The sequence below is a fragment of the Phaenicophaeus curvirostris genome, chromosome 1, assembly GCF_032191515.1.
Source record: "Phaenicophaeus curvirostris isolate KB17595 chromosome 1, BPBGC_Pcur_1.0, whole genome shotgun sequence".
Classification (NCBI taxonomy): domain Eukaryota; kingdom Metazoa; phylum Chordata; class Aves; order Cuculiformes; family Cuculidae; genus Phaenicophaeus; species Phaenicophaeus curvirostris.
In genome coordinates, this window is record NC_091392.1 from 159,331,869 (window position 1) to 159,346,264 (window position 14,396).

At 39.8% G+C, this 14,396-nt stretch overlaps 1 protein-coding gene across 1 annotated transcript in view; it reads left to right on the forward strand.

The window, feature by feature from the left end:
- The window catches only part of ITGBL1 (integrin subunit beta like 1), a 131,854-nt gene that overhangs the window by 915 nt on the left and 116,543 nt on the right, over window positions 1-14,396 (forward strand). Inside the window, exon 2 of the mRNA XM_069879218.1 lies at window positions 862-1,061. Within this exon, the coding sequence (XP_069735319.1) occupies window positions 862-1,061 (200 nt within the window). The remainder of the gene's footprint in view (window positions 1-861; window positions 1,062-14,396) is intronic.

A 14,396-nucleotide genomic window follows, 5' to 3' on the forward strand; every position in this document is an offset into this window, starting at 1 on the left:
TTGGCTCCAGAGCCTGCAAAATGTACGGTCTGAGAAATGCAGGTACTACTCACCTCAATCCTCAGTATTCCCCAGCATTGTGAACAACTATTTTTGGCTTGGACAGTCCTTTGTTCTTTTCTCCTACAAGCCAGCTCCTCATGAGGCAACTGTGGTTTTCCCTGTGTACGTCCTGAAAGTCCTGATTACTGTCTGCTCCAGTGCATGGGACAATTGCAGGGCAGAGCTGCAGATTTTTAGATCTAGCATCCAGATTCTGCTGACTTTACAGAAACCACTGCCACAAACTACAGTGTTGCATGGAAAGCAGTGATTACTTTGGTTTCCTTTTCCTATGAAAGCATGGATCCTATGTATCTGACAGCTGGAAAGATTACTGTGGCAGATGTACTTTATTGGAATCAGCTATAGGTTTGCTTTTTGGTATCATATACTCCTGTCATGTTACCTAGGTGTTTGGATGTATGCATTTTTCCTAAAGCTTTGGAATAATTCAGATCAAAATGTTTCATGATAGGTATTAAAGCTATACACATATATTCATCTGTACCAGATATGCATAATGAAAAAGAAGATAAGTGTAATGCAGATAGCAATGTAAGTAAAATACTATTATAAACAGCTCCACAGGTAGCAGTGAGCTTTCTGATGAAAGAGAAGAAAATTAGTTTATTTGAAACAAGTAGTAATTTACAACCATAAATAAAGCACTAGTATTCAAAACAATATTTAAAAACAATATTCTAGGGAATGGCTGGAGCCATGGCAGGAGGGTGGTTTCCCATGAGCCAAGCTCTTATCAGTTCTGAGGTGCAGCCCCTGTCTTTAACTGCAACTTGTTCTCTTTGCTGTCCTCCACAGGAGTAATCCTTCCTGCCGACTGTCGCGGGCTGAATCGGAGCTCAGGTGCCGTGTCCCAGGGGGGAAGCTATGCAGTGGCAGAGGCATTTGTGAGTGTGGAGTCTGCATCTGCCAAGTGATTGAGTCAGGCAAATACTACGGTCCACTCTGCGAGTGCCACGACTGGGTGTGCGAGATCTATGATGGGAAGATCTGCGCAGGTAAGGAACCTGCAATACTGACAGAAACTTAGAAAATTATGAGTGCATATTGTAACCAGATATGTGTTGGGAACACAGCACACTGATATAGTAGAGGCACAGTTATATATTTGTCCCTGAACCATGACTCTAAATGAGATTGTGGGCACATCAAATGATTTCACTGCATACAAGTCAAAAGCACCATCTCTTTCATAAAATGGGACTTTCCCCAGATAAAGCTTCGCCTGCAGCAGTAGCAAAAGCAGGAGTTGCTTTGGGTTGACGAATCTGCAAACTGTGCTTTGAATATAACACAAGACGCAATACTGCTTACATTTTTCATACAACATTGCTACATTTGACTGCATGCCTAATAATGGCATAATACTACCTACCAAGGCTTTAAACTATCTCTGAACAATCAATTTTGTGCGGTATTTTTTTTTCCTTCTCCTGATGTGAGGAAGATTTGCTGTAACAGGTACCTCACAGAGGGTGTATAAATGTGAAAACTTTGTTTTTCTCTAAGTAATGATAATGCTTTCCAAATAGATACTTAAAACAATGTAATTGCAGTGTGGTTTCAGAGATTTTGCTGCTGACACTGTATTCTTAAGTGACAGATGTAATAACATACATTTCTGAGACAGAGTTTAGTCCCTGCTTGTTGCTGGAACATGGCACTTGGTTTGCATCTAAACATTATCACTCTTTAATCTTTCCAGCTGTCTTTACTTAAATTTCTGGACTACTTCAGTAAGATTTTGGACTGGGTTGGGTTTTTTTTGGTTTTTTTTTTTTTTTAAGCAGCTTAGAATAGGATTTTAAAACAAATCAAAGAGAAGATATGCCATCACATTCCTAAGGGGATTCAGCCTGGAGCTTGATGAAAGAGGCCACAAGTGTACTTCATTTCTAGTATCCCTGCTTCAACAGCTTTACCAGATTCACACAAACGTGTCATCTTTTCAGGCCAAAAAACTGCAATTAGGTCAATGGGAATGTTACAGGAATTCTCCTAGTAAGAGGATAACACAAATTAATTCCAGGAGTGAGTTTGGCAAATTTTGTAGGAAAAAAAGGACCAACTTATTCTAGCAACAATGTAACTAAGAATAAGAAGTCCAACAACAACATTAAAAGGTCAAGGATAGGATTAAGAAAAAAATATTTGCATTTGGTACTTATGACTTTAGAGTTTTGTGGAGAAACTGATTTATAGTTTCTCCAATCAGCAGTTTTAAGTCCAATAATATAAGAAATACTGGGAGTCTGCTGATCATTTCAGTGTTTTGTTATACTAAATGGGAATTTTTGAATTGGTGGTATAATTTAAATACGTTTGGGTTTGCCACCAGGGTAATTGTATGAAGTGAAAATAAAAGCTTCTCCTATTTTAATATTCTGCAAAAAACTCAACTATCAAGTTCCATTTAATGTCGTGATCAGCGTCTACAAGTTTTGTCAGTGCTTTGGTGGAAAGGGGTGCTGACAGGGTAAACAAATCCAAGAGATTTCTAACAATATTTGGCTGTTGTGTAGCACTTCATGCAGCAGTTCATAGATGTGAATGTTAAGTGATTAAATGGTTTTTAAAAAAACCCATTTTTTTAGTTGTCACCTTTTCTAGCTGGAGTATTGAAGCTGCATTACCACTGAGATGTCAAATAATTTAAAATTCTTGTTTCTAGTATTAAAAAAAGCAGTATAAAGTAATGTGAAAAGAAACAGCTGTGAAGGGCCTAGGGGTTTTGCTTGTTTGGTTTGGGTTTTTTTTGGCAATGATGCTGAACATCCAGCTGACTTTGTTGCAGTCCAAGGCTGCTCAGCACTGCAGGAGAGTGGCCCCAGGTGACTCCTTTGGGGCTGGAAGACAGGGTCTGGATCTGGGCCGTTAAACCTCTCCTTTTAGGCTATACTCCCTGTCCTCTTTGTTTCCCTCCCCCTCTCATTTTTAGTCACTTTAAGTTGTATCTACATAGGAGGAGGGGACAATTGAAAAGATGGTCAGATCTACTGTAACTGGCAGGAGACTGGTCCTTATATATGAATAGCATCCCTTCTCACCCCTTCAGTGAGCTTCATCATCTTGTATTTCTTAAAGTGATGTCACCAACCTGATTTCCCATGTATGGCATACTTCCCTTTCTTTACATTTTTAGAGCAAAATTTTTACTTGCTGGATGATGAAACTAGATTTACTTTAGGTGAATAACTGAAATGTCTTATGGTGGTTCTGTTTCTGTTTCCTGCTTTGTTTTAATTTTTCCTGTTTTTATTTTTACACTTGCTGTTTTATTTCTTTGTGGGTCCCTCCTGATAAAAATAACTGCCAACTACTACCACATGCAGAACTTCCAGACGCTAATTGAATATTCCTGTAAAGCACCATGGTATTTGAGATTAATACTGTTTCACACAAGCTACTTTTCAAGCTGCCAGTGATGCCCTTTTCAAGTATCTGATGTCTAATTACTGGTGATGTTCATATTCAAAGTTGGACAGACATTTATTTGTGTCACTTGTGCCAAGGATAACTGTGTTTCCTTGACAGTCAGTTCAGACATACCTCCACTTCCCTGTCCTGTCCCAAGCTAAACAAAATACTTAGTTGCTCAATATGCAGCTCATTATCTTCAAGGCACTTTCTGGGTCAGGTTCACCTCCTGGACCGATTGTTGGACACCCATATGCTGAAGAGGGAGGACCTGGAGATGAAAAGATGTCTATCTCTGTATGATTTGCTTTTTCTTATCACCTTGTAATAGCAACAGAAAAGAGATCATGATGAGAGTAATGAAGAAGAACAGCAGATATCTCTGTCATTTTTCTCTCCCTCGAGACTTCTTTTCTGTATTTCACTTCTGTGATGTTTCCATGCACTTTGGGGGGAACTTTGATCATTTTTTTCTTTAACCATTTATTCTACTGAGATTGATAAAGCAATAGGTGACCTCTCCTGGAATCAGAAACAAAGAAGAGACAGAAATGAAGTGCTGTAGTCTGAGTGATTGAGTCCCCCATCCTCCTCAGTGGCCTTTTTGTCTGCCTGCTGTATCACAGGGTGTAGAAGAAAGAGAAGTAGTGTTCCAATACTGTAATTCTCTTTGCAGTGTTGTTGATACCTTTATTTTTTCACTTGCTGCTGGTCTTCAAGGAGATGCACTTAGAGGAGGAAAACTGAAAAATGCTGCATCAAAACCCCAAAGTATTTATGTTTATTTCAAGGCAGACAATGTATTTCTTGTTGTTTATTTGCAAACAGTAGTTCTGACCTCAGACAGTTGCATACTGCCTCAGGCTTTCTTAGCATAAGTGGAGCCTGTGCTGTGTGCTAAGGAAAGTGGAATGCAGCACTAATTCCTGTCACATTGCTGCTTGATACTTGTTTTTCTCTGGTTTGCTGTATAGGTAAAAAGAAAATTTAGTGAATTGTTTTCCAGTTAATCTTTTTTACTGTGTCTGTGACTAATGAAGACAGAAAAAGCAAACTAAGTGTAGACTTCCATGGCCAGCTGGAGCAGGAACACTCTATGTGTTCCTAGAGAACAGACAATGGAAACTGCCAGCTGGGGCATGAGACAGTGTGATTGAAATGCTCATAGTTGGTGAGACCAAGGGGCAGATATAATTTGGTGGCAGCAGAGACAGTAACATAAGAACAAGGGCTCTCTTTGCTCTCAACTATATTCATTACCTCTTTTTTTCCCCAGTTTTTCTTCCAAACTAAAATACTTTTTTACACTTACTGAATAGTAGTGGCAAATGTGCACTTTACCACTGCCATAAACATTTAATGGGGAACTTCTGTTGCCTCAGTTCAGGACAGTGAAATATTTTTTTCTGTTTCTTTCTCCAAAGCTGTAGTTGCTGTAAGTGCTGCACCTATTTTAAGACTAGTTCAGCAATGTAATGGCACTGTTAGTCTAGGTTTTCACAGCCAGAGGTGTTATCATAGTTCATGAAGGACAGAAAGATACCAGTGTGATTATTTTCCACTTTGTAAGGCTTTAAACTATGTAAAGGACACAAATGAAAAAAATAAATTGACAAGGAGTGGATGTAGAGCTACAAGACAAATCCAAATTGAAGTATTCCTGTAATAAGTAGTTCTGCATCCATGCGGGTTTATTGCATGTAATGCCCTATTGGAGGGAGTTAGGAAATGCAGAATGGAATTTGGAGACCATTTTGAGTTGAGGATTCTTTGGACAAAAGCTGGATAGTACTTTTAGGCAGAGCTATCTTAGCTGAATTGGAGATGCTCTAACAACTATACCTTTGTATTTGTATTGAAGGAAGGCCTGGCATGCTGATTTTTCATTGAGCATTACTTTTTGCCAGAAGTGTGAAGAAAACCCAGTCTTTGACCTGCATTGATAGTCATTTGATCCATAGTGAAATTGAAAGCCCTAGATTTTGAGAAAAGGTCTCTTCTCTGTCAGAGGCCACATTTGCGAAGACTGAGCTGTGGTGCATGTGTCACTGGAGACCCAGCCTGCTGAAAAGACCAAGATAAAATTGGGCAGGAGTCTACTGATGAAAATGGAGGTTGCAGTTCTTCCCTGGCCTGGTTTGCTTTGGTCTGGATTTCTGAACTTGATTTAAATCACACATAGGTGTGTGAATACACATGTATTCATTTCAAAATGAGTCCCCAGATTGTAGTGGGAGAGAAATTGTGATAGCATAGACCTCACTGCAAGCTCTTTGCCTTGCTAAGTGCGTGGGGTCCAAGGCAGGTTTACAAAGCACAAGCTAAAGCCTGTATTATTCTCAACTTCGTGCTGTTGGTACCTGATCTTGGGTAAATTCAGACAGCCTTGATACACCTACAATTGCTGTAGTTCCAAATGTAGTATGTTCGTAGCAGTGGTAACTGAGACAGGAGGGAGTAGTTCAGGGAGAGGCACTGAGAGGGAAATTACTAGAAGGGAGGCATTTTTAAAGTATTTTATTAAATTATTCGTGGTTAAATGCCTAGCTCTCATTTTGAGCACCTTTGGTCCTTTGTCTCTTTCAAACTAAAGCATTCATCTGTAGATATTGCTCATAGAAAATATGTGCTAGTTTAAAAACTAAAAGTGAGTACACAGGGCATGTGGAAGGACAGGCTTTTTGCAGCACGTGGCAGAGCTGGAATGCAGCACCTTTGGCCATCACCAACAGCAAAGCAGGGCTGGGAGGAGCATCTCCTTCACCCTTTGCCCTTGTTCAGTCAAGGGTGACAAGCGTCTCTGTTGCAAAGAAAAAGCAAACCTTTGTGCAAGTTTTAGCAATGTAAATGAGCGTTCTGAAGTGGGTTTGATTTTTTTATGCTATTCACAGGCTGATAATGAACTGAAGTGTTTTTAATTTATTTGAAAAAATGCCCTGTGTGACAAAACTGCTTTCACAGACTGAGCCTTTTTTAAAATGCTCATTTTTCTTTATCATTAATATGGAAAAGATACAGGTGATAGAAAATAGATGGTGTACTTAATGTTGCAAAGAATGTTTTAATGATCTTACCTGCTTCATCCCTGAATGGGTTTCAGCATGTGTTGACAGCTTTTGTCAGACAAATTGACTGGCTTGGTAAGATTTTTCTATGCTTATTTAAAGATCTGTTGTGGATAGCTGGCCCTGTAAAGGGATTTCCAACTTTCCATCACTTTTGCCACTGGACTGTAGACCTTTCAGTGTAGCTGTTTCCAGATAGTTTGTCCAGACAAGGAATATGTAGCTGGTTTAAAAAGTTTCCATGAACTTTTTTTTTAAGAGGAAGAATACACAGCTAATGTTATCCCAGGAAAAAAGGAATTTTGCCTGAAAAAGGCTGGTGCTTGACTGCCATGTAAAGAAAGACTCTAAGTTATATATGTGGTACTGAAACTTATCGATGTTTTAACTGGAGTACATAGTGGAGGGAGGCCACGTCACTTTGTGGTGCACTGCAGTTGTATTGCTGAAGTCATATTTCTTTCAGAGCTGGAAGGACTATGGAGAAACAAGGTCAAGGACTTGAAACTGCATTTTTTTATTTGAGTTCTTTGGTGTTTTTTAATTTTCCCTGGAAAGAGGGGATTGTTTTGGCTGATCCACTTGCAAGTCTTGTTCATAGCAGTGATTGTGGGTAGAATCATAGATTCGTAGCATCATAGAATAACAGAATCTTGGAATCATAGAATCATAGAAAAAGGTTAGGGTTGGAAGGGACCTTAAATATCATCTAGTTTCAACCCCCCCACACCATGTGCAAGGACACCTTCCAGTAGATCAGGTTGCTCAAAGCCCCATTCAACTTGGTCTTGAACACCTCCAGGGATGGGGCACTCATGACTTTTCTGGGGAACCTGTTCAAGTGCCTCACCACCCCCACAGTAAAAAATTTCTTCCTAATATGTAATATAAATCTCTCCTCTTCCAGCTTAAAACCATTACCCCTCGTCATATCCCTGCACTCCCTCCCCTTCTTTCATGTGGGCCCCCTTTAAGTACGGGAAAGCTGCTATAAGGTGTCCCCGGAGCCTTCTCTTCCCTAAGTTAAACAAGCCCAAATCTTTCAGCCTGTGCTCTAGCCCTCTGGTCAACTTTGTGGTCCTCCTCTAGACTCATTGTAACAGATTCACGTCCTTCCTGTGATGGGGCCTCCAGAACTGAATGCAGTACTCCAAGTGAGGTCTCAAGACAGCAGAATAAAGAATCTCCTCCCTTACCCTGCTGGTCATGCATCTTTTGATGCAGCCCAGGATATGGCTGGCTTTGTGGGCTGCAAGCATACATTGCTGGCTCATGTTGAGTTTCTCATCCACCAGCATTTCCAAGCCCTCCTCTTCAGGGCTACTCTCAATCCATTCTCCACCCAGCCTATAGAAGAATGGAGATCTACTCTCCTGACCAGGTGCAGGATCTTGCACTTGGCCTTGTTGAACTTCATGAGGTTCACATGGGCCCACATCTCAAGTCTGTGAAGATCCTTCTGAATGGCATCCTTTCCCTTCAGTGTGTTGGCCACAACACACAGCTTGATGTCATCAGCAAATTTGCTAAGTGTGACCTCAATCCCACTGTTCATGTCACTGACAAAGATTCTTGGAAACACAGGTCCCAATACCAGCCTCTGTGGAACACCATTCATAACCAGTCTCCACTTAGACAGTGAGCTGTTGACCACAACTCCCTGAATATCCAGCCAATCCCTTATCCAGCCAATCCCTTATCAACTGAGTGGTCCATCCATCAAATCCGTGTCTCTCCAATTTAGAGACCAGAATGTTGTGCAGAAAAGTTTCAAATGCTTTGCACAGGTTCATGTAGATTATGTTGGTTACTCTTCCCTTATCCACCAATGCTGTATCCCCGTTGTAGAAAGCCCCCAGATTTGTCCAGCACAGTTTACCCATAATGAAGCCATATTGGCTGTTAACAATCATCACCTTATTTTCCATCTGCCTCAGCAAAATTTCCAGGGGGATCTGCTCTGTGATCTTGAAAAGCATAGAGGTTAGAATGACTGGCCCGTAGCTCCCTGGGTCTTCCCTTTTTCTTTTTTTTTTTTTTTTAAATGGGAGTTGTATCTTCCCTTTTTCCCAGTCAGCAGGAACTTCACCAGACTGCCATGACTTTTCAAGTAGGCAGGGGAGCTGGAACTAGATGATCTTTAAGGTTCTTTCCCACCCAAACTATTCTATGAAGATATGAGTATTTTAAAAGGCTATTTAAAAGCGTCCTTTCCTAGACAGTAAGTGAATTGTTATTTGCAAGCAGGGGTTTGTGAGCTGGTATGTAGGGGGTGGGCTGAACACCATCTCAAGCAATTACATGATTAGATTCTCCTATGAAGTGGAATACATCTCCAAGAGAGCTTATTTGTTGCTGTCCTGTCCCCTTTCTTGAAAGAGCGATTACTTTCCTAATGCTCCTAAGACATGCTTTACCCTTCTGCCTGTGCACCTGAGTAGTAATGATGATATAAACCAGGGTGTTTTATTGCCAGTGGAGGGAAGAGTGGCAGTCAGAATCCTTGGAGGCATATCTGGGGCCCTTCATGGGGAAAGTGTTTGGGAAAGAATGCCAACTCTGACAAAGGCAGGAGTGAACTGAGTAATAACTGTGATTTGGAAAAAGTTACAGCCAAATGCTATTGCCTTGGCAACGGCATGTAGCAGAAAATGTACCTGAAACACCTGTTTTCAGTGTTCCTGGGGGCAATGGTGGGGATAGGGATAGGTGCAAATGGGCTGTGAGAGAATCCTCACATGCCTCTAAAAGACTGCTATAGTCTGCTTTCTTTAGTTATGTTTGTTCTGTTCTTCTGCTTCCAGTAGCTCTAGTTCAGTCTTTTAAATGAGGTGGCATCAGTTCTTTTAAATATCTGGGAACTCAACCTTCGGGATCCGCAGTTGGAAGCTTCTGGATGCAAAACCAGGTCTTTTTATGTATTTTTCTCATTTTGCATGTACATCTTGCTTTGCATGTACATCCTTTTTTGAAGGACTGCTGGAAAAGTTCTGACCTCTCACTTCAGGAACAGGGCAGAACTGAAATATACAAGGACAACTATTTTCATCTCATAGACACACCTGAAGAACGTCCAAGTCATGCTGAACTGTGGTAATGCTATGACAAAAGCCTCGTAAGAAAATGTTGCAGTGTGGTTCTCCTGAACGCTTTTGCAGAATTGTTCCTTCTAATCACTATATGCTTCTCATCTAAAACCGCTTATGTGGGGTCTCAGAACATACAACACTGTTACCCTAACGATTTTCACTGACCTGATCCTTTCCCAGGCAGTTTTTAAACTGGAAAGAATAGCAACAATTAATTAGTTGTATAACTGTAGTCTGACTGGCAGTGATAAGGCTGAGACCTTCCCTTACGGAATCACAGAAATTAGTATTACAAATTTACCTAGCTTTTTGTCTGGTGCCTTTGTAGTCAGGTGAATTCTGTGGCAAGCAGATAAGCAGTAAGAAATGTATTTAAATTTAGAAAATGGCCTTGAATCCCTTCATTAGAGTACTGTTGTAGGGCTAGTGCTTTCAATGACCATATTTTGAAAGAATTTTGTTTCATTCTTGCTTCTTTTTCAAGCCACAAATAATCCTCTTCACCAACACAGCAAGTGTAATGAAGCACAACTTCCAGTTTGTGCTTAGGTAGAGATCCAGATGCCAGCTATCACTGAAAGAAAATTTCCCATCACTTCCAGAAAAAGCAGTTTCTCTAGATGGGTATTGAGAATGGAGGAGAAATTGCAATTTAATATAACTACTCTCCGTTTATGTGGGTTCACCTACAGTGTGCGGAAATGTTTTATTTAAGGCAGAATGGTCAAGTTTCATTTTTATGATTATCCTTTATGGAAAAATACCCATCAATTTTAGCAGGCCCTACTCTCATTTAGGTTCTTAAGCCTGGCTGATTTAGCCACTGCAGCTTAATCTAAGGCTGCCATGTTTGGAGAGCTCTCGGAGCTTTGTCTTTCCTGCTTCTGTTACTGAAAATCCATCTGAGAACTACCCAGAACAAACCTGTTCCTTCACCAACTCCAGATACAGTGAACTTTTCTTCTCTTTCTCAAACACATCCCTTTCTTATTCACAGGGCTTTTGGGCATGTTTTACAGTAAGAGAGAATGATGCATTTTCTACTGTTTTGGTTTTTTTCCCAATCGCTTAATTAATTGAAGCATAGAGGAAAAATGTTGGAGCATATCACTGGCATTGATTTTAAAGTGGTTTCCTTTGTATGGGGCCTCTTCTAAACAGAGAGGCTTAACTGTAACATAAAATTATGTATTGCAATAAAATATAATTGTGCAAGCTCTTTTCAAGGTTTGTAATGCTTAACATCCTACTACCTTTGTGTCTGTGGTGCACAAATACAACAAAAAATTGATTGGAGATGGGATTGCAAAATTACAAAACCTCAGGCGTGTACTTTGTTAGATTTAGGAGTGGATCCTGTCACTCATCTCTACTCTTCAGGTTAAAAAAATGTTTTAATAAAAGCAAATGGTGTGGCTTTTTTTTTCCCCTTCTATCTAAGAGGAAGCCTATGTTTTCAGCTGACATGTCTAATGAAATCAAAACAGCTATGCCAAAAGAAAATTGGTCTCACAACATTTCCTTCCCTTCTTTATCCAGAATCTCCAGTTAATAGCAGACAAAGGTCAGAATGGCATCATATCTCATTTACCTGCAAATACTAGTGGTAAAATAAGAATCACAGCAATTAAGTCTCCAAGGTTTAGAATGCTTTTAACCTGAAAAAATTTTTACATGATTTTCTGTTTTGTTTTTCTTTTATTGTATTAGAGGCTTTTCTTCTATTCTATTACACAGCTTTAAAGGGTTACATATTATTCAGCTGTAGTATGACAGGAAATTGACCAAAATAATTTTTCTCCAGACTGGCAGAGTTCAACTTAGCAGAAATGAGACTTCCGTGTGCAGACATGAAAATGAAATCCGGTATTTCAAAGAATTAGACCCTGCCATACTAATTAAGGAATTTGTTGCACTGGCAGAACCTGATCAACTTTTATAGACTAGTCTGCTGATTTGGGAAGTCACAATAAGATTTTGTAATTGGATGAGAAAGGTATGTACGTATCCCCTTTCCCTTCTCCATCTTACTGGGTTTGTCTATGAGTTCTATGGGATTTTGGTTTGTAAATAATAAAATTCAATTTTAAATGCAGCTGTTAACTGTTAAAATGAATGTCTGCTACACTTACATGCAGGTTATAAGAGATTTTATTTACAGATATTATGCAGAAAATATAGCATGATTTCTCCATCAATGGTTTCAAAGAGATATACTGTATGAGGATTTTTTGAATGAAGTTCTTGCAGGATATTACCTTGGAGGTGGTATCTAAATAAAAATATGTCCACAGGCTTCATTGTATTTCATGGGTGCTTATCAAGGGAACTCATAGTTTATAAATTTTTAAAATAATCTTAGTCTGACTGGGACATCTTTTATCAAGCTCTTTCATAGCAAGCACATAATTCCTCTGGCCCTTCATGTGTTCTTTCAGTCCTTTGTCTTTTTGGATTTCAGGTGTTGTCTTGGCTTTTCATCCATCTTTTTCTGTATGAGCAGTGGTTACCAGCCGCACTCTGAACATGCTGGTCATCTCCAGTTTACCCTAATTGTTCTCTCTAACTCCAGTCCTAGCTCTCAGAGCTTCTCCTGCTTTTTGAGTGGCTTCTGGCCCCATTCCTTGGCACTGCTATTCCTAGGTTTCCTAATCCATTCCTCTGGCTTATGAAAGAACAGTGTTTGTGAAGGCCTGTGTGGAAGGTGGAGCGTCCTTGGCTCTTTTTACAGGTATCGGCGGCTCTTTGTCAAACCAGTGACCTCTACTCTCACTCTTGTGTCTCAGGACAGTATTTTCTCAGAGGAGGGATGCCTTAAAGATCATCTGAACTGCCTTACGTATTTACTGACCTTGTAGAAGTTAACTACAGTTGTACAAAATTAAATAATTTCCTAGCTCATGCTTTATTCATGCAAGTATTTCTCAGTTGTAGAGGCTCCTGGGAGGATGTTATTCTAAACCACAGAATCCTTAAAATAGGCTTAAATCAGGTGTATCCTGCTGTGTCATCATTTTTCCTTGCCTCACCTTTTTCCCCTTCCTAGGGCAGGAGCCACAGCACACCAAAATTTGACAGTTTATTGTAGTTACTTGGAATTATCTGCACATTGCTTCTATTGAATGATCTGCGCATCACTTTACTTTTTCCCAAGAGAGGGGATTTCTTGACAATAGTAAAAAAAGCTTGTCTTAGGGGGACTGTGGAATCTCTGCCACTGGAGAGTTCAAGAACAGGTTGGACAAATACCTGTCAGGAGGGATCAGCATACATTTATTTGTGCCTCCAGGCACAGAAGTGGACCAGATGATCTCTTCCAGAGGCCTCTTTGAGGCTGATTTTCTTTGATATTGCTGTGAAAACAATTCTCAGGCCTGGTGTTCTGCCTTAGTGAGGAGGATCTGGGATAGTATAATCATAATTTTTATCATGCTATTATGTCTATAAATATAATAATTTATTGAAAGGTATGCAAAACCATTGATTTCAGGACTAAGAACTTTCATCTTTTGCAGTATTTATAGTACTTTATAGAAGGTAGGTGTCTGTTTCAAGTTTCTAAATAACCAGATTTCTAAATGACCACTACCAAATCTCTAAGGAAGAATGATCCTGGAAACAAGCTTGCTTGTTTAAAGTTCAAGCATGTTTTCAATATAGACACACAAATTAATGCTTTCTGGAGATAAGTGGTGGGTTAACTTCTGTAACATACTCAGAGTCACGGAAAACATTTTGCATTCGACCCTTTTGCATCCGACCCTTTGATGGGAAGGAAGCAGTGGAAGCGTTAAACAGAAGCATCTCTTTTTTTTTCTTTTTTTCCCATTCATTGTTTAAATAAGTGGATTCTTAGTCAGTTACTGGCCTTATGGATAGCTGGCAAAATGTACAAGACAGCAAGGAAATGTGAATAGTTGCTCTGCTGTTTCATATAGGACAATGCAGAACGTAACAAAAGTTATAACCTGGAAGTTCTTATCCTTGTTGGCTTCATTAAACACCAAATGACATAATTCCTACTTAAACAGGGACCACATCTGTTCTGCATTTTTTAGTAGAGGTAAATATGTAATACTTCTTGTCGGATAATGAAGAAAGGATAGCAAGCAGTATGACATTGCTAATAAACTTACAGACATAGGCCTGGTTTTTAAGTGCTGCTGTAAGGATATGCACTCCCTATGTTGTTGCAATACATTATTATACACTGCATAAGGTTTATTATTCTTGGACAGCAACTAACTGAAGCCTGTTCTGATACTGAACACACTACTCAGATTGATGGCAAGTCAAAAGACATCACCGTTGTCTTTCATAGCAGTGAGAACTGGGGAGTTGCCCCTACTCTTCCCTTCTTTACCTTAAAAACACTCAGCTATACACAGGGTAATGCTATGCATAGCATATGGCGCAGGTCTATAAGAATATTTCTTCTTTCCTTCTGTTGGTCCTCCCATATTGCCTAGGCATGTGGTATTCATCACACTTCTTATGCACATTTGTAGGAAGGAAATGGGAAGTTCCGCCCACTACAGGAGGCTTTCTCAGTTTTTTCTTTTTTCTTTTTCTCCTCCATCCAAGAAATAAAAGAACATTGCTACTTAACTTTTCCTGTAGCCTCGTGTCCTACATATCCCTTTAGGCAGCTCCTTCATGGACCTATGTTTTGGTCTTGCGGATATTGTGTCATTCATTGTTTGTTGCTTAGAATCACTGATTTCAGAAGCTGCTGTAAAGGAAATATCTGTGCTTCTTGACT